At 43.1% G+C, this 20,778-nt stretch overlaps 1 protein-coding gene across 1 annotated transcript in view; it reads right to left on the bottom strand.

The window, feature by feature from the left end:
- The window catches only part of ATP2A3 (ATPase sarcoplasmic/endoplasmic reticulum Ca2+ transporting 3), a 391,838-nt gene that overhangs the window by 192,263 nt on the left and 178,797 nt on the right, over window positions 1-20,778 (bottom strand). The window contains exon 4 of the mRNA XM_073615051.1: window positions 12,312-12,416. Within this exon, the coding sequence (XP_073471152.1) occupies window positions 12,312-12,416 (105 nt within the window). The remainder of the gene's footprint in view (window positions 1-12,311; window positions 12,417-20,778) is intronic.

Below are 20,778 nucleotides of genomic sequence, written 5' to 3'. Positions count from 1 at the left end.
TCAGATGAAAACCAGACACTACCTTTGGCAAAAAGGCTGGGTGCGGACGCAGCACAACCTTATCCTTGTGAATGATCAAGTATGACTCTTTACAGGAGAAAGCAGCCAATTCTGATACTCTTCTTGCAGAGGTTATTGCATCTAGGAATACCAATTTCCTTGTCAAAAGGATCAAAGGAATATTCCATATAGGTTTAAAGGGTTGTCTTTGCAACACCGACAAAACCAGATTCAAATCCCATGGGCACAACGGTATTCTAACTGGAGTTACCCCTTGTATGAATGCCCGGACTAAAGAGTGCTAAGCAAGCGGCCTTTGGAAAAACACTGCCAAGGCCGAAATCTGACCCTTGATTGTACTCAAGGCCAGCTTCATTTCTATTCCTAATTGTAGAAAGGACAGAATTCTTCCTATGACATACTTACAAGGATGCCAACCCTTGGCTTCACACCAAGTGACGCAGGCCTTCCACACCCTGTAATAAAAGGTCGTGGAGGCCGGCTTCCTGGCATTAATCAGCGTTGTTACTACCTGAAAGCCCCCGATTTTTTAGAATGTTGGCTTCAATAGCCATACCGTTAAATTTAGCATTTGTAAGGCGGGATGGAATACCGGTCCCTGCGACAGCAGGTCCGGACGAGTTGGAAGAGTCAAAGACTCCCCTACTGCCATTCTCACGATCCCTGCATACCAGGGTCTTCTGGCCATGCCAGGGCCACTAGGACTACCGGCGTCCCACACATGTGGTATCCCCGTACTCAGGAGAAGCAGCAAAATGTATTTTGGGGTACAATTCCACATATAACCATAGCATGTGTGAGCAATATATCATTTAGTGACAACTTTTTGAAAAAAATTTTTTTTTTGTCATTATTCAATCACTTGGGACAAAAAATTAAATATTTAATGGGCTCAACATGCCTCTCAGAAATTTCCTTGGGGTGTCTACTTTACAAAATGGGGTCATTTTGGGGGGGGGGGGGGTTGAACTGCCCTGCCATTTTAACACCTCAAGAAATGAGATGGGCAGTCAAACTAAAAGCTATGTAAATTCCAGAAAATGCACCCTAGTTTGTAGACGCTATAACTTTTGCACAAACCAATAAATATATGCTTATTGACTTTTTTTTTTACCAAAGACATGTGGCTGAATACATTTTGGCCTAAAGGTATCACTAAAATTGAGTTTATTGGACTTTTCTTATAACAAAAAGTAGAAAATATCTTTTTTCAAAAATTTCGGTCTTTTTCTGTCTATATTGCAAAAAATAAAAAATTGTAGAGGCAATCAAATACCATCAAAAGAAAGCTCTATTTGTGTGAGCAAAAAGACACAAATTTCGTTTGGGTACAGCATTGCAAGACCGCGCAATTACCAGTTAAAGCAGCGCAGTGCCAAATTGTAAAAAGTCCTCTGGTCTTTAGGCAGCCAAATGGTCCGGGGCTTAAGTGGTTAAAGGAGCTGCAGAAGTATCTGGCAAATACTTGCTGTGTGATACATGTGACAACAATCTCCCATAATCTTTATATGTCTGGGCTATGGGGTAGAGTGGTAAGACAGAAGCCTTTTCTTACCAAGAAAAACATCCAAGCCCGGCTATTTTTTGAAAAACACATCTGAAGTCTCCCAAAAGCATGTGGAAAAATGTATTATGGTCTGATGAAACCAAGGTTGAACTTTTTGGCCACATTTCCAAAAGATATGTTTGGCACAAAATACTGCACATCATCAAAAGAACACCATACCCACCATGAAGCATGGTGATGGGAGCAGCATGCTTTTGGGCTGTTTTTCTTCAGCTGGAACAGGGGTCAATGTAGAGGGAATTATGAACAGTTCCAAATACCAGTCAATATTGGCACAAAACCTTTAGGCTTCTGCTAAAAAGGTGAACATGAAGAAGCTTCATCTTTCAGCATGACGACTCAAAGCATACATCCAAATCAACAAAGGAATGGCTTCACCAGAAGATAATTAAAGTTTTCGTATGGCCCAGCCAGAGCACAGAGGTGGGGTGATCTGAAGAGGGCTGTGCACAGGAGATCTAACAGATTTGGAGTGCTTTTGCAAAGAAGAGTGGGCAAATATTGCCAAGTCAAGATGTGCCATGCTGATAGACTCCTGCCCAAAAGACTGAGTGATTAATAAAATCAAAAGGTGCTTCAACAAAGTATTAGTTTAAGGCTGTGCACACTTATGCAACCATATTTTAGTTTTTTTAATTTTACTTCCTTCCACCTAAAAGATTTCAGCTTGTTCAATTGAGTTGTATAGTTTATAGGTCACATTAAAATGTGGAAAAAGTTCTGAAATGATATCTTGGTCTCATCATTATTTTACATCACAGAAACCTGACATTTTAACAGGGGTATGTAGACTTTTTATATCCACTGTATGTTCACAAAAGCCATCTACATTGGGATTTTTTATATGATACAAAGAAGATGATCAGTGTTAAAACCATGGTCAGAACAACTTTATTGTAAAGCCAGTGTTGACACGTATCGGTGTATTCCATAGTTACATAGTCGGTGAGGTTGAAAAAAGACACACGTCCATCAAGTCCAACCCATAAGGAGCAGGATCATATGCGAGTTACAAAGGTAACAAACAGACCTTTGGTTTCCATGTTTATTTAAAATTAAACAAATTATACACAAGGACATAGAACAGATCCAAAAAGCAACTCATGCCCCCAGAAGGTATGTCATATAGTAAAAAGGGCCATTACTAAAAGTGGTACTGAAAACAATATCACAAATGTCATGATCCAGACTGTTACTCACAAATCAGTCTTTGTCCTTCTGAACTGCCATATTTTTCCACAACTTCCTGGCTTCCCTGCATGCTTTCCAGTTTCTCCTCTGCTGTTTACATTCAAGGTCTAAGAACTACATATCCCATGGTATCTTGCTGCCCACATGCAGTGATTCCTTTACTGACTGCAGCTCCTGAAACTCCTCCTCTCATCACCTCTGTAGTTCAGAAGGCAGGCTGAATTCTGTGACACAGCAGTGCTGATCAAAAAGACATAGTAAATGTGTCACAGAACTCAAGTAAATGTTTGGTGAATTTCACAGAGTAAGTTTACAAATTTTAAGGTTGTTCAAATTCCTAGAAGTGGACCAAAATTAATTGCAATACAATGTGGAAATGTATATATATGATTTTTATATTTTTTACCACAGATACAATTTAAACTGATACTCACAAAATGTGAATTGTGCGATGACAACCCACTCAAGACTGCCACACTAAGCATGTGCCCATGCCTGTGCAGTGAAGTTGAGGATGTCAGAATGGCGCATGCTAGGAAAAGCATCCACCTACAGAATGCCAAATATTGCCGAGATGGGTCTCCTATGAGCTAACTGCGACCACCACAGACTGGGCACTCCCAGGGAGTGAAGAAACATGTATATGAAGATGAACTACCCCTCAGCTGTCACTTAGCATGGCATACGCTCTGAGCAGTGGTTTCTGATGCATGACCTCAGTACACCAGCAAAATTCTTCAAGCCAGCATAAACAGGTACACTCCAGAATGGTGCACTTTTTTTGGAGCCCACAGCAGGGGCCACCCATTTCCTCTTGTGTTCCCTGCAGGATGACTTAAGAATGAGGCGACGGTTTGCCTGCTGGTTACCTACAGTTAGGTCCATATATTTGGACACAGGCAATTTTAGTTTTCAAACATTTACCAAAACATATTCAAGCTATAGTTATATATGGATATGGGCAGAAAGTGCACACTAATTTGAGGGCGTGTACATCCAAATCGGAGGAAGAGTTTAGGAATTACAGCTCTTCTTAAGAACTGCCATACCCCTTTTTCAAGGGACCAAAAGTATATGGACAATTGAATCAAAAGTGGTTTCATGGCCAGGTATGGGCTACTCCTTTGTTATTCCTTCATCAATTAAGCAGGTAAAAAGGTCTGGAGTTGAATCAAAGTGTGGTATTTGCATTTGGAATCTATTGCTGTGAACCTATATCATGTGTTCAAAGCAGCTGTCCATGCAAGTTAAAAAGGCCATTGTAAGGCTTCAAAAACAAATCCATCAGAGAGATAGCAGCAACATTAGGAGTGGCCAAATCAACAGTTTGGTACATTTTGAAGAAAGAAGAAGGCACTGCCGAGCTCAGCAACATAAAAAGGTCTGGAGGTCCATGGAAGACAACAGTGGTGGATGATCGCAGCATCCGCTCTATGGTAAGGAAAAACCCATTCACAATATCCAGACAAGTGAAGGACACTCTCCAGGGAGGTGGACGTATCATTGTCAAAGTCTACAATCAAGAGAAGACTTCACAAGAGCAAATACAGAGTGTTCACCACAAGGTGCAAACCATTCATAAGCCTGAAAGAATAGCAAAGCCAGATTAGACTTTGCTAAAAAAAAAAAAAAAAAAAGCCAGACCAGCTCTGGAAAAGCATTCTTTGGACGGATAAAACCAAGATTAACTGTACCAGACTGACGGGAAGAAAAAAGTGTGGAGAAGGCTTGGAACAGCTCATGATCCAAAGCACACAACGTCATCTGTAAAACATGGAGGAGGCAGTGTGATGGCATGGGCATGCATGGCTTCCAGTGGCACTGGGTCATTGGCGTTTATTGATGATGTGACAGAAGACAGAAGCAGCCGAAAGAATTTTGCAGTGTTTAGAGATATACTAAAAACAAAAAGAATGCACCACTGAGTGATACCGATCTATGAACATAAAAAAATAATTTCTTTCAGCTCACAGTGAAAGAAATGTAGTATTATTCCTAAATATCAAGTGTCCAAAAAAAAAAAAAATCAAAAAAAAAAAAAAAAAAGATTTTTCATCAATCCAAGGAGACAAAAGTGCACATTGGGGTATTATACGTATTACTGTCCAAAAAGTGACTCTAGTGATGGTAATCCTGATCAGAAGAGGGTGACTTCACACACGTGCTCCCCCCCCCCCCCCGTGTGAATGCGCTCACCTCCAACAGTGTGACCGCACGATTAAGTTTGGTTCCACATAAGCAGTTGAACCACTCCTGGGTTCTAAGTGAAACTGGCTCAGCAGGATCCCACAGGAAAATCCAGAGAAGTTGTCCTCAATTTTAAAACAAGAAAGAGGCTGGATAGTGCATTATCGCTAGTTTAAAAATGTATTTAGAAAACATAACATCGGGGGTACTCACACATTTTAGGTGCTCCCAGCACATAAAAACTATAAAAGCATTAAGCACAGGATTCCTCTCCAAATGACTTCCAAACTTGTATGTGTCAGCAGCTTGTACAAACAAGCATGTATCTGAGCTCCTCCACCGTCCTGGCCCCTCCTCTACATGTGACGACACAGGGCTAATCATGTGTCTTCCTCACATAAGCCCTGTGAGACTCTAGGCAAAAAGAGAAAAAGAATATGAGCACCGCCTATGGGCAGTGCCAGCTGGTGGTAAACCCCCTCCCTGCTATAATCAGCTCAGTTGGTCACAAAACAGTTGCATAAAAGAAAACAAAGAAGGGGTGGGTGCTGTGTCAGTCAATGAATTTAGAGAAGAGGGATTTTACCATAACAAAAATCCTGTTAAAAAAAACACTTTTTGAAGATGCCCAAACACCTTTGAAAAAACATGGCAAAGGCATCACAGATGACCAGGTAGCCATCTTGCAAACTTGAGACACAGGCTCCAGATGTCAGAACACCCAGAGACACTAAGCACCCCAGTAGGGCGTGCCATGATGGAGAAGGGAGGAGCCGGACGTTTAATGGTAAAAACTGAACAACCGCCTGCCTGAACCAGTGAGAAATCAACGACAGATGGCTGCCAGGCCCTTTTGGTGGCCTTCCTCATAACACAAAGGGGTTGATTTACTAAAACTGGAGCACTCAGAATCTGGTGCAGCTGTGCATGGTAGCCAATAAGCTTTCAACTTCAGCTTGTTCAATTAAGCTTTGGCAATAAAACCTGGAAGCCGATTGGTTTCTATGCAGAGCTGCACCAGATTTTGCACTCTCCAGGTTTAGTAAATCAACCCCAAAGACTTCAACCTCCGCAAGGAAGCTGTAGCAGACAAGCACGCTTGCAGCATAGTTGATGAAATGCACGTGGGTGCAGAGACCAATCTCCCTTTTCCAGCATCTGATAACCGAGGTACAGTAGTCCACCTGATAGTTGTTTACGCCCAGAAAGTAAAGATGGAGAGCCAACACAAAGATCCGCCCACTAAAGAATGTGCGAGTTCTCCAGCGCCACTGCCGAGCTCCTGGTCTCACTCTGGTGATTGACAGAGGCCACAGCTGTGGGGTTATCTAACTTGATTCTACTGGGTGCCCTCAAATAAGCTCAGTCTAAAGACAGTGTGATTGCCCGTAACTCCAGGGCATCGATGGGTAGCTGAGACTCTCTCTCTACCCCCCCCCGGTGTCCAGCAGCCCTGGGCCAACTTCAGACCAAGAACCCCTCTTTCCCAGCCAGACAGGCTGATGTCCATCATGACCCCTGTTCGTGGAAGGAGGGAAACTTCTCAGCCCGAAAAAAATTGAAGACTGAAGCCCCCAGAGCGTCTGGCCAAGTGTCCCACGTAGATCTGGTTGTCCAAGAACACAGAAGACTTATCCAACTCTGCAGGACCCTTGCATGGAACTAAGCATACTAAACCACCTCAAAGGTGGGCCCCATGAGGCCCAAAACCTGCATGCAAAAAGGATGAAGTGAAGACCACATGTGGGACCACAGCAACCGGACCGCAGACTGGAGTTTCCAAAGCTTGTCCGCGGAAGGAACACCTTGGCCCCTTTAGAGTCGAGAATCAGCTCAAGATATTCCAGATGTCCAAATAGGGTCAGAGCAGACTTCTTGGAGGTTAAACACCCAGCCAAACCCCTGCCAAATGAACATGGTAATCACCACATTGTCCAACAGTGCTGCATGAGGAGGTTGTCCAGCCCATCACAGGAATCCCTGACTGTCGCAGCAATGCCAAGATTGGAGCCACCACCTTGGTAAACATCCAGGGAGAAAAGGGCAGACCAAACGAGAGTGATACACACTGATAATTCGTGTCCTAGACCACAAAGCACAGTTGTCTGGCAAAGAAGGGAAATCAGAGATATGCATTGATGTGAACGGAGGCGAAAAATCCCCTGATGAAGTTAGGTTACCACAGAATGGATGGATTTCATCTGGAACTCAGTACTTTCACAAAGCAATTCAGGGCCCTAAAATCCAGTATCGGATGGTCCCCTTCCCTCTTCAACTATAAACTGGAAGGAATAAGAGCCATTAAAACTTCTCCAGTTTCAGAACCAGGGCCATCATGCCCAGAAAGAGCAGACACCGCCCCATAAACAGCCACTGCAGCTCCAAAAGGGACACCTGCCAGCCAAAGGTAAAATCATTTGAGGCCACCAGCATACGCGCCCGCCTATACAATGGGCAGGTGACTGGGTCAAGTCCAAAGCTACTGGGCCACACCACTACACACCCCAGACAGCTAAACTACCGGGGAAGGTGGCAGACCTCCTTCGCCGGGGACAGAGAGCTGCCTGCTCATCTGGGAATACTACCTCAGGCTGGTCAGAACTCCTCGGTATATCAGTCCCAACTTGCGGGAGTACCCAACACACAAAAGGGAACAGAGGGGAAAGATGAGGTATTTGCACACCACTACAATTGTTCAGGGAAAGAGGGGAGGGGGCGAGGATAGTGCTCTTTGCTACAACGGAGGCAGGAGGGTACCTACCCCTGGCAGGACACCTCTCCACCGGAATGAGGGTGCTGTCTGCCTAGGGGGACACTAACAGAGCAACAGGGTCTGTGGTCATAGGTGTCTCTCATGAGGAATACTAACGGGCTGCGCTAGAATCCAGGATAGGGCTGTCACAGCCAACCCAGTCTGTAGCTAAAGGTCTGTGTGTACTCTCCGGCACGGCTGGGGTGACTACTGGATCTAGATTATCCAGTCTGTCACCCAGCCTGGCTGTTGATTGAAAATCATCGCAGAAAAATCCCAGGAAACAGAAAAAAAAAATTAAAATCCCCTGTATAACAATTCATACATTGGCTAATGCAGTCAAAGGTATGCGTCTTTCTGGTGTTTTTGGAAATAGGAAATATACTTTTCCAATGTCACATGCAACAAACCCGTAAACATATTCAGGTTCCAAGCATGCAGATTAATTGGTCATAATTTTTCAGTTTATTCACTACTGCATGCCTTCTATATGCATTTCCTTTGTGTTTCCATAGCAATCTATTAGCGGCAATCAATTGCTATCATCCTACAGAAATAGGTACAGATGAACCTGTAAAAATTGAGAAACAAAGCTGAAATACATTGGACTTTCCTTGTGTGTAGCCACAAGAAAAAAATAAATAAAAAAAAAAACACAACACTTCTGAAAGAATGATAATATACTCAGAGGCTTTAGAGCAGTCATACACAAACTGTAAGGCTGACCTTACTTGTGAGGCCTGACCATGGGCGTCTGCAGGTAGGGGCAAGGGGTGTTAAGTGCCCCCCCCCCCCCCCCGGAATCAGGGATTGGCACATTCAGCACAGTGGCATCTCTATGGGGGTGCAGGCAGCCAGCGGGGTGATACCATTAAGGTGCTGTCAAGCCCCCCCCCCCATCAGTGTAGTGTGACTGTGGGCTCTGTTCCCTGCTCAGTCCAGCAGAGAACTCAGCGGCGCTGTGTCAGGAGAAAGGCAAGCTGCAGGCTGGCAGAGGTTTTCCCCCACTCGCCCCCCCTTTCTCCTGTCAGGGAGAAGAGATGGCGGCTCTCACCAGGTTCCCCGCCCAGCTTCCTGCCCACTCCGTTCCTTCCCCATTGGCCATAACTAAGAGCCAATCAAAGGAGACTAGGAGAGCATGTAGTCCCGAAGCTTGGCGGCTCCATTTTCAACAGGAAGGAGGCTACAGCTCGATCAAGAGAGATTGAGAGACTGCAGCCTGGAAAAAAGCTGGACAAAGAAAGAGGCGTGTGCTGCCCAGCGTCACCAGAGAGCCACACTGCCCAGCGTCACCAGAGAGAGAGCCACGCTGCCCAGCGCCACCAGAGAAAGAGCCACACTGCCCGGCGCCACCAGAGAAAGAGCCACGCTGCCCGGCGCCACCAGAGTGAGCCACGCTGCCCGGCGCCACCAGAGAGCCGCGCTGCCCGGCGCCACCAGAGGGCCGCGCTGCCCAGCGCCACCAGAGGGCCGCGCTGCCCAGCGCCACCAGAGGGCCGCGCTGCCCAGCGCCACCAGAGGGCCGCGCTGCCCAGCGCCACCAGAGGGCCGCGCTGCCCAGCGCCACGCTGCCCAGCGCCACGCTGCCCAGCACCTCCAGAGAGCCACGCTGCTCAGCACCACCACAGAAAGACCGAGCCACTGCAATGGTACAGACATGCTACACTACTGACCAGAATCGCCCCCGGGTAACCCAGAGTGAGCGATCGTCCAGCCGGAAGGATCACTACTGTAGTTTCGCTGGGTGTGAGAGGGCCTGTCAGCCATTATCCATTACTTATCCTAGGGACTGTACTACGCCTTCTCTCTCTGACCATGACAATGTGATAATGACAATGTGATAATGACACTGTCGAAAAAGGGCAGCGCATGGGTGACCCTAAAATGATGCCCCCCTGAAAAAAGTTCTGCAGACGCCCATGGGCCTGACATCAAAGTTAGCAAGGGATGAAAAGCTTTTCATTTTGAAACCCTTATATTTTTAAGTTTTTCTTTTCGAATCCTTATGTGCTTTGTTACATCCTTATCTTTGCTAAAACACAACCATGAGATGCAGTGTCACCTCTTATATAAGTAAATCTAATCTCACGTTAGATGAATGTGTGTGAGAATAAGTATCTTTTCTTAGTGTATACAGTCTACATTTCTTTTCTAGGACTATAAATGCAATTACTTGAAAAATATACATTTTGCCTTGTATTCCTACAAAAATATAGCAGTCTGCTCCTTGGTATGCGTTGGTACAGGAAAAAGATCAGCTGCAGGAAGATCATAGGCAATACTGGTGACCAGTCCTTTGACGGCCTATCTGGGCAAAGCTTCCAGAGTTCCTTTCATCTTTCTAAACCTTTAAAACTTTTATGAAACCCTATCGGGGACCCGCTGCATGTTGGACTTCATCCCATTACTAGGCAGGGTGGTCAGAGCCTGCTATCTAACAATCCTGCTAGAAAAAGAGGGAAAAAAGGGATGTATGAGTGACAGTGTTGGTACCTGGCAGAGATACCATTTGCTAAACAAAAAAAGTCACACAGCCCGCAGCGCTGCATATGTCTATGGCTGCTTGACTGATCACACAGCCCTGCAGCTTTTATAAATGATCAGCACTCCATGGTTGTGTCTTATACAGTACCAGTCTGTACTGTGCTATTATGTAATACATGTGCAAGGGTGCTGTACGATAGATCATAAAACCCGCAATGCTGAGTAATTTTACTTTTATGAATAAACAATGCAGTGTCAGGTCAGCGCTAATTGTTCTTTTTACTATTCTGATTGAACAATCAAACTTTAGAGAGCGCGTAGCTCAGTACTGGCTGTTCCTCCCCCCAAAGACATGACCATGAGTTGAGTTTTAGACTAGAGCAGAGCTACAGCCAGCATTAACACAGAGGCTTTTGCTTTGCAACAGTGCCAATGAGAACGGGAGGTCCCCTGGGAGATAAAATAAACATTTCAAAAAAAATTTGAGAGTTTTTCTTTGAAGCGGTTGTAAACCTTTGAAATTAAAAATGATCAAAACATATCCTTCTATAGTGTGTACTTGCCTCAACCCAATGATATATTTCTGTCTCCTCTCCCATTCCTATGCTATCTACATAAATCCCTTCTAACAGGTTATGCTGACACCAAGCAAGCCCATAAGACAGCCCTGCCAGCCTACTGCACATAGCAGGTGATTGACAGTCTCAGCCGTACATATTTCCTTATGATATATACATTATGTCCATGCCAAAGGTTCTAAAGGTCAAAAATCAGCTGCTTTATTAGATTATCCCCTGATATTCAAGTAAAAAAAAAAAAGAGAGGGTACAGCGCTCGCCAGCTGATGTGACTGTCCTTTAGACCCCTTTCACACTGGCTAGCGCCTGCAAACCGACCCAAAACAGCCGCTGCTGTGTCCAGTGTGAAAGCCCAGGGGCTTTCACACTGGAGAGGTGCGCTGGCAGGACGGGTAAAAAAAAGTATACACCGCTCCTTCACCTCTTCTGCCCATTGAAATCAATGGGACAGCGCGGCTATACCGCCGGCAAAGCGCCTCTGCAGAGGCGCTTTGCGGTGGTTTTTAACCCTTTCTCGGCCGCTAGCAGGGCGGTTTTACCGCTAAAACGACCGCCCCAGTGTGAAAGGGACCTTATCCTAATTTTCTCTAAAACCTACCAATTTTATATTGTGAACAATATAGGCACAGGCACGTGACATCCCACACAGAGCACCTGTTTGAATCCCAACAGGAAGCTCTGGTAGAACCAGAAGTTGTATGAAAATACTAGACTGTTTTAGTGCTGGGACTGGCCTGAATTGTTTTAATGACCATTTTTAACAGTTTTATACCATGTACAGTATGTCCCGTTTTGCTTCCTCTTAATGTGTATGGATCACTCATGAAAGTAGACTGGTTTGGCAGTTTATAAGAAAATGCAAAGGACACATTTAAGGGGTCAGATCCTCTCATGAGTGGCTGGGTGGAGGATTTGCAGAGTGAAGTGGAGATCACAGAGTGTATACCATATACCAGCACACCATCAGGAATGTTCACTTTATATCTGCTTGATATTATGAAACTAATGTGGTAATAACAGATTTGGATAAAAAGTGATTACATGCACTGAACACTTTACAATTACATATACATTGAATATATTGTGTGTATTTTACACTTTATATTGTTATTTATACTCTGCACAGGGCACTTTTGGGATCACTGATTGTACAATTCGGCATTTTTTTTGTTGTTGCATATAAATTATATGTATTAAGAGGTTTGATTTGCACTTTATGTAGCACTGAATGAATGTTTTGTTCATGATATAAAATTATAAGGTTTTAGAATTAAAAAAAAATGATAAAGGAGAGTCACATTAGTTTATTAATATACATCTATCATCTGAGGCTAGTCACTGGATAAATGTAAAGGTTTACAACTACTTTAATTAGTCATAAGGCACAGTGATATATGCAGCAGGGTAAAATCATTTTATTTATTCTTTAAGGATAACGTGCTTTGATTTATAACCTTCCACAATTGGTAGCTACAAAAATTGAAAGGAATTGAGGAGCAGGTGTAAAAGTATACAAGATTAATAAACATACCTGCCATACTCCTACAAATGCATTTACAAATAGGATCATAACAATGACTATAGGCTCCACGAAGGCAGTTGTAGTTTCTTCTCCTTCCTCAAACCATGCCAGTACCTGAAATACAAAATTAAATAGCTTTTAACTTCTTTGAGCAAGTCCACATAAAAAAATGCCCCTTGCCATGTCTTGTATTGTAAAGCACTGTGTAAACCGTTGGCGCGATATAAATCCTAAATAATAATAATAATAATAAATAATAATAATAAATAATGAATAATAATGTTGATTAACCTTGTAGCAGAGAACTAGGAACTGTGTGTGTTTCTAGTTCTCAGATTAAAACTTTAATCAAGTGTAGCTGCTGACTTTCCTGCCCACTCCTTAACAACCAGCTATTCACTGGTTAAGGACGCTGGTGGCTTCCATAAAGGAAAAGAAAAAAAAAAAAACTCTGCTACACGCTGGCCACTGAAGTTTAGGCGCTGTCAGCGTTTTTTCTGCCAAAAGGCTTGCTGCTCCAGAACGCGCTGGCAGAGGGGCTTTTTTTCTGTCACTAAACTTTCCTGCCAAAAGCCTATGTTTGCATGAACACACAGGATAACATGCAGTGGAGATTAGAGGCAGTTAAAAAAACATCTTCTGCCAAAAACAGCAGCTGTAAAAAATGCCCAGTGTGCATAAAGCCTCAGACAGAAGTGTGTTACTAGCCAGCTCACTGGGTGAATAAAGGGAAAAAAAACACTAAAGAATACCAATGCACCCACCACAGTTGGCATGTCTTAGGTAAAATATTGCAATAATATGTCCACATGATCCTGAAGTTTGTAAACTTACTTTGTGAAGATCCCCACACATTTATTCCCTTGAATTCAGTGTCACGTATGTCCTGTGAGTAGGTACGGCTGTGTCACACATTTCACAAAGCCTGCATTCTGAACCACAGAGGGGCTGAGAGGAGGAGTTTCAGGAGACACATTCAGTAAAGGTATCACAGCTAGCAATGTATCATGGGATATGTAGTCCTTAGAAATTGAAAGTAAACAGCAGAGAAGCTGAAAAGCATGCAGGGAATCCAGAAGCTGTGGCTAGGGATGACCAGCAGACAAGCAGCAATCACAACATGAAAGAAGATTTTTCCAGCTATCCTTTACTGGATTTTAAAAAGTTATAATAGTTTGTATTACTACTACAATGAGGCTATAAAATGAAAGTATGTTGTGACCACAGAACTTCCCCCATTCCTGCTAGTGTGATTTCTCCTGTGCCTGCCAATGTACAGCAATGGAAATCACATTATTCTCTATGGTGTCCATTCACATCAATGCAACATGATGCAGTATGATTTTTGAAAAGGTACAAGCGTTTTTTACTGCAGCATAGTACGTTTTTGTTCCTATAGACTTCAATTGGAGTGAAAATTGCAGGAACATTCATTTTTAATGCATTTTCTGCAGGGTTTTGTGTTTAACAATCTCCTCCCACAAAAAAAAAAAAAATGCATGAAGCATGAAAATACATCAAAAACTCCCTAAAAATGCATGATTATGCAGCAGCACTAGTGTGAACATAGGCTAAAATGGGTTCTAAAGGCAGAAGGTTTTTTTATCTTAATGCATTCTATGCATTAAAGCTAAACTCCAACTTTCTTTTCAGTTAATGGAATGATCAGTCTCAGAATAGATTATACCACTGTACCAAGTAGATCTGTTAAATAGTTACATAGTGGGTAAGGTCGAAAAAAAGACAATAGTCCATACAGTTTAACCTGTGTAGGTGTACGTGTGTCAGTATCTATAATTGTTTCCCATATCCCTGTACGTTGTGCTCTTTAATCGCTTCAGCCCTGGAAGAATTTACCCCCTTCCTGACCAGAGCACTTTTTGAGCTTCGGCACTGCGTCGCTTTAACTGACAATTGCGCGGACGTGCGACGTTGTACCCAAACAAAATTGTTGTCCTTTTTTCTCACAAATAGAGCTTTCTTTTGGTGGTATTTGATCGCCTCTGCGGTTTTTATTTTTTGCGCTATAAACAAAAAAAGAGCGAAATTTTGAAAAAAAAAAAAACGCAATATTTTTTACTTCTTGCTATAATAAATATCCCCCAAAAATATATAAAAAAAAACTAATTTTTTTTTTTTACTCAGTTTAGGCCGATATGTATTCTTCTACATATTTTTGCTAAATAAATCAATCGCAATACGCATATATTGATTGGTTTGCGCAAAATTTATAGCGTCTACAAAATAGTTTTATGGCATTTTTTATTTTTTATTTTTTTTTATTAGTAATGGTGGAGATCTGCGATTTTTATCAGGACTGTGACATTATGGTGGACAGATGGTAGGTTAATTGGCTTCTGTTCAAAAATTGGCCCTAGTATATGAATGTGAGTTGGGGACCTTGGATTGTGGGCTCCTTGAGGGTAGGGACCATTGTGGGTTTATGATGTATGTGTGGAGTGCTGCGTGAATTGGCAGCACTATATGGGTACCTTAAATAAATAGGGATGATTGTAGATACGCACCCACACTCACTCAGGTTGAACTGGATGGACTGGTATCTTTATTCAACCTTACTATGTAACTATGTAGATCGGACACTTTTGACACTATTTTGGGACCATTGTCATTTATACAGCGATCAGTGCTATAAAAATGCATTGATTACTGTGTAAATGACACTGGCACTGAAGAGGTTAACCACTAGGGGGCGGTGAAGAGGTTAAGTGTGTCCTAGGGAGTGATTCTAACTGTTAGGGGGCTGGGCTTTAACACACAGGACAGTGATCACTGCTCTCGATGACAGAGAGCTGTGATCTCTGTCCTGTCACTATGTAGAACAGGGAAATGCTTTGTTTACAAAAGCATCTCCCTGTTCTTCCTCTCCCTAACACGATCGCAGGCACCCAGCGGACAGAGTCCGAGGGGCCCGTGACACCGCTTTTTAAAAGGGGACGTACCTGTACGCCCTTTTGCCTACCGGCGCCATTCTGCCGACGTACATCGGCGTGCGCTGGTCGAGAAGCGTTTAAATAGCCTTGCAGGATTTAATGTGATTTTTGTATGTGTGCGCTGTAATCTATTTTGTTCTGTTTGTCGGTCTTATAGCAGCACCATCTTGAATGTAAACACATTTTTAGGGTGTGGCCCCCAAGCCTGTTTGTCTTTTGTAAACCCATGCCGATTACTGATATTTTTTTTCCTTCAGTAAATTTTTGGATATAGTCCATCCCCTCCAATAATGTACCTACTATTGACGTTAGGCTTACTGGCCTGTAGTTTCCAGGAATAGGTCTCTGCCCTTTTTTGAATATTCGTACCACAATGGCTTTTTCTTCAATCAGCTGGTACCATTCCAGTCAGTATGCTGTCCGCAAGTTGTCTGCAGATCTCCTGATATTCTGCATTTAGTGTTGGCTTTGTACCATGTGACACTCTGTATTAGTCTGTATGTAGACTGAGGGCCTTCCAGAAACTTCCTGCTTCATCTCTAGCCTAGAACATACCCCTTTGTAGTAGGACTGGGGAAAAAAATTGATTTAAATCTTGAATCAAGTTGAGAGGTAAAATCGATTCAAAATTTAAGCAAATCGATTTTTTCCTTTTTTTTTTTCACCGCGCCGGTCCTGATGAGCTGCAGGCAGGAGTTTTTAGGCGAGGCCGCGGCTTCGGCCTAGCCCGCGGCTTCAGCCTAGTACGCGAGACCGGACGCCACGGACTAGGCCGAAGCCGCGGCCTCGCCTAAAAACTCCTGCCCGCAGCTCCTCGGGACCGGCGCGGTGTCCACAAAGAAAAAACTTGACTCAAATCATGAATCAAGGTTTTCTTCTAGGAAAATCGAAGATTTTTTTTTTTTTTAAGAAAATCTCCCAGCCCTACTTTGTCTGCAAACGATGTCACTTCCTTCACAGCTCTGATGGTGGGTGGGATGGAATACATCCTAATTAGAATTCAATCCCATCCAGTCACACCTACAGGAAGAGTCCAAACCTAAGTCCCACCTCACAGATCCCAGCATTATTCAAAAAAAAAAAAAAAAGAAAGCCCACCATATAATATGCACAGCCTGGTACACACAGCACCACGTGAAAGTCACGTGACTTCCAGCTCCACTATCACAGACTATCACACATAAAATGTGTGCTTTTTCTTGCAGATTGACCTGTGTTCGGAAACACGGAGATGTGAAAGAATGGTAAACCAAGCACGACGTGTGTTGCCACGTGTTTTCGAAATGCAAAGCACACTGCTCGGTTGGAAATGCACAGATTTGAATGCAGTCTATATGGTAATACAAGCACATGGCTACATGTTTCCAAAACACATGGCAAAGCATGCATTTTCTTGCGGCTTGCTGTGCATTTGGAAACACGCAGATGTGAGCGAATGGTAAACACAAACACACAGAAAATCACACTGTCCTGCCGGTTGCTGAGCATTTGGAAACGCGCAGATGTGAACAAATGGTGACACAAGCACGATGAGTGGTGACGCAGAGGCAAGCGTGCTTGACATTTTGCAAATTTCCGTGCGTTTGGAAATGCACAGATGTGAACGAATGGTAAATGGTAACACATATGTGATGCCCATTGCCATTTGTTTTTGAAACACATGACAAAGCACATTTTACTCGCTGGTTGCGGCTCGTTTTTTTATATGCATGGCAAAGCGTGTTTATTGCTATGCGCTCAGAAACACGCAGATGCAAACAAATGGTAATGCAAGCAAGCCACACATTGGGGGATATTTACGAAAGGCAAATCCACTTTGCACTACAAGTGCAAACTACAAGTGCAAAGTGCACTTGAAATTGCACTGAAAGTGCACTTGAAAGTGCAGTCTCTGTAGGTCCGAGGGGGACATGCAAGGAAAAAAAAATACAGCATTTTAGCTTGCACATGATTGGATGATAAAATCAGCAGAGCTTCCCCTCAGATGTACCCCTCAGATTTACAGCGACTGCACTTTCAAGTGTACTTACAGTGAAATTTCAAGTGCACTTTGCACTTGTAGTTTGAACTTGTAGTGCAAGGTGGATTTGCCTTTTGTAAATAACCCCATCGTCACATGTTTTCAAAGTGCTCACCAAAGCGTGCATTTTCTTGCGAGTTGCCTGCATTTGGAAATGCACAGATGCAAACAAATGGTTTTCAAAATGAGTGGCAAAGTGCGTGTTTATGAGCGGGTTGCCGTGCATGCATTGCTATGCAGTTTTGAAATGCACAACAAAGTGTGCGTTTTCTGTGCTGGCCACATATGGAAAAGTGGAAATTAGAACACAGCCTAAATGGTAATGCAAGCGTGACATACACTGCTGCTCATTTTCAAAACACATAGCAAAGCACGCATTTTTTTTTTTTATTGCGGGTTGCCGCGCGGACGGAAACAGGCACAGGCGAACGAATGGTAGTGCAAATGTGATGTGCATTGCCACGCATTTTCGAAACACACGGCAAAGCATGCATTTTCTTGTGGGTTGTCATGCGTTCAGAAATGCACAGATGAGAATGCAGCCCAAATAGTAAAGGCAACATGCATTGCTGCGCATTTTAGAAAGGCACATCAAAGCGTGTTTTCTGTTTGAGTTGCCATAAATTTTGAAACACGCAGATGTGAACCCAGCCCATGTGGCACTGCTTCTTCCCTATTCACTGCACAGAGGAATGGAATGTGGGCGGGGATAACACAATTCCATTCCTCCCAATCACCACCCACATGAAGGCCCAGAAACACCCACTGTAATCTTTAGACCCGCCCACATCAACTCCCACAGCTGCTACATATAACTCCCATAGCCTGCACTGAAACTAGAGGCTCATCTGGGCATGATGGGACATGTAGTATAAAGACTGGCAAAAGGAAGGAAACAGGAAGTCTGAAAACTTTGAAATACAGCCAGGAGGACACAGAAACCTGCTGTATTCAGCTAAAGGAGGCAAGTTACACACACACACACACACACACATATTGGGGTTGTGATTCATTTACATGCACAATGCATCTGTTTTGGGAAAGAAAGCTGGAGTTCTTCTTTAAAATAAAAAAAAAAAAAAAAACTGTGTGCAGCAGCCCCACCCCAAAACTTACCTGAGCCCCATCTCGATCCAGCAATGTTGCACAAGAGCCTCGACTGTCTGGGGACTTTCCCTCATTGGCCCCCTGCTGTTGTCAATAAAAATCAGTGAGGAAAGAGGGGACGGGCCGAGCCGCAGCTCCATGTCTGAATGAACACACAGAGCAGCAGCTCGGCTGCCCCTATAGCAAGCTGCTTGCTGTGGGGGCACTCGGCAGGACTAGGGGCCAGGAGCACCGGCGAGGGCCCCGAGAAGATGAGGATCTGGGCTGCTCTGAACCACTGCACAGAGTATAACATGTTTGTTATTTTTAAGAAAAAAAAAAACAAAAAGAGACTTTAATATCACTTTAAGGAATGGAGAGCTGTGATACATTTTTGTTTGGGGGTTTAAAAAAGCTTTAAACATTCATTCATATGGACTCTATCGGGTGATCTGAAAGAGGTCTTTGGTTAAGCAAGGTCCTTTTGGTCTAAACTATCTAGAGAGGGGGGTTTAAAACTTTTTGTTCTTTTAAATGAGGAAATTATGTGTTGGATAAAAACGGTTTAAATATTTATATTACACACTCACATTATCCAAACAAATTAATTTTATTTTTTGAAACCAAATATACTACACAATTGTAGAGCCCCAGTCTCACACTGCCAATCTGCTGTACTTTTAGTAAATATTTCCTCATGCCTCCTCTTCCAAAGAACAGAAGTCTGGTCTAGACTGTGTAGGATGTGTTTGGAAATAAGGCTTCCATTTATAATGCCCAAAATACAATATCAAACTTTGAACCCCCCCCCCCCCCCCCCGATATTTACAAAGTGAGAAAAATACAAAAACCTCTATGCACATACAATAATTTAAAGGAAATTCTGCGCATTACTGATGTATCTACTCTTACATACCTCTGCTTGGGTAACTGCCTGTTTGTTTTTTTTTTGGTTCATGTTGTTTGTGGGAGGACCACCATCCCTGAGGGCAGTAGAAGTGATTGCATGGCTTTAAAGTAGCAAGCTTGATTTAAGACGTTAACCTTTTGACTGCTATGTCCTACCTATAAATGGCAAAGCACACCTGTCATAAAGAAGCATGGTGGCTGCCACTGCTAGCCTATAGTTGAAAATTCTAGTTGCCTTACTGTATATTGGACTTTAAACCTTTCAAGTAAGACCAAGAATAATTTGTGAAAATATAAAGTGTGAAATATCAAACATTATCAAAATAGTATCCTACTCTTATAAAATCGCTATAAAAAAGGAAAAGTAATAAATATGAAAACAAAATATCTAGGGAAAAAAAGTGGTCCAAAAAGTCAAATCCTTAAAAGTGTCACATAAGCAATGCTGCTTGATGCACTCCTACAATCCCTTCAGCAAAATGCTTTGAAGCATAAAAATCCTTGTGCAGCTCCACCTTCAAGTAATAAAATATTGCGCCTCCACCTTAGTTTGGAGACCTGGTCACCTTTTATGATGAACTTCGTTAGAAAACTATGGTCAAAGCCTGGCTGGGTCTATATGGAATGACAAGCTGTACATCCTTTTACTTTAGATTTGTAATTGGGACTCCCTAAAGACATACCCCCAGTGATGGCCCCGACGTTGTCTCACCTCTTTGCATTATGGGACTGCATGCGGACTCATATTTCTCTCACAACAGGCTTTACTCCCCTTGGCCACATATTCAACAACTCTAAATTCCCCCCAGGTGAAGATGTTTCTGTGGTTCGTTGATAAAGGACCTATACTGTATTGGTAATTTTTTCACCCCTAAGGGACCCTTCACCATTTAGCATGGTCTCCCTAACCTTAAGATGCCCTAGTCCGACCAGTTGAGTTTTTTCCAAATTTTCAATTTTTTTAAAATCCCTTAGATCCCACGCATCCAATCCTTCCTCCCTAACATACTACTAGATGTGCTGCATTATGGATCAGGGTTTATGGGGGGTGGGGGGGGGATTTCTCTATAATCTATAAGCTATTACCTTCTTCCAGAAGTTACCATATATGTTGGCTTGGGAAAGAGACCTAGAGACCTATGGACATTGAATTTGATTCTTGGTGCTCTCCACTTTAATCCTCTTATAAGGGGGGATCTTAAAAGCATCTTCAATACAAGCCAATCTCAAAGTTCTAACTAGGTGGTATTTAGTTCCCTTTTGCCTCGCCATAAAATGTATCCGAACGCATCCTCATATTGTTTTAGAGGGTGCTCTATGGGGAGCACTATGCTTCATATATGGTGGGAGTGCCCAAGGATCAGCGTTTTTTTAAAACAGGGTTTTTTTCCATACTCTGTCGGGCTATGGGTGTTTCTGTCCTGCTACAGCCTCAAATAGCATTGATAAATTAACCTTTATCGGGGGTTCTCACAGTTCTCAATGGCTGAGCTTTTTTATTCTTTTGGCT

This window comes from Aquarana catesbeiana, linkage group LG02 (assembly GCF_042186555.1).
Source record: "Aquarana catesbeiana isolate 2022-GZ linkage group LG02, ASM4218655v1, whole genome shotgun sequence".
NCBI classification, from domain to species: Eukaryota; Metazoa; Chordata; class Amphibia; order Anura; family Ranidae; genus Aquarana; species Aquarana catesbeiana.
The sequence above is the reverse complement of the archived record's forward strand: the minus strand, read 5'-3'. Positions and strand labels throughout refer to the sequence as shown.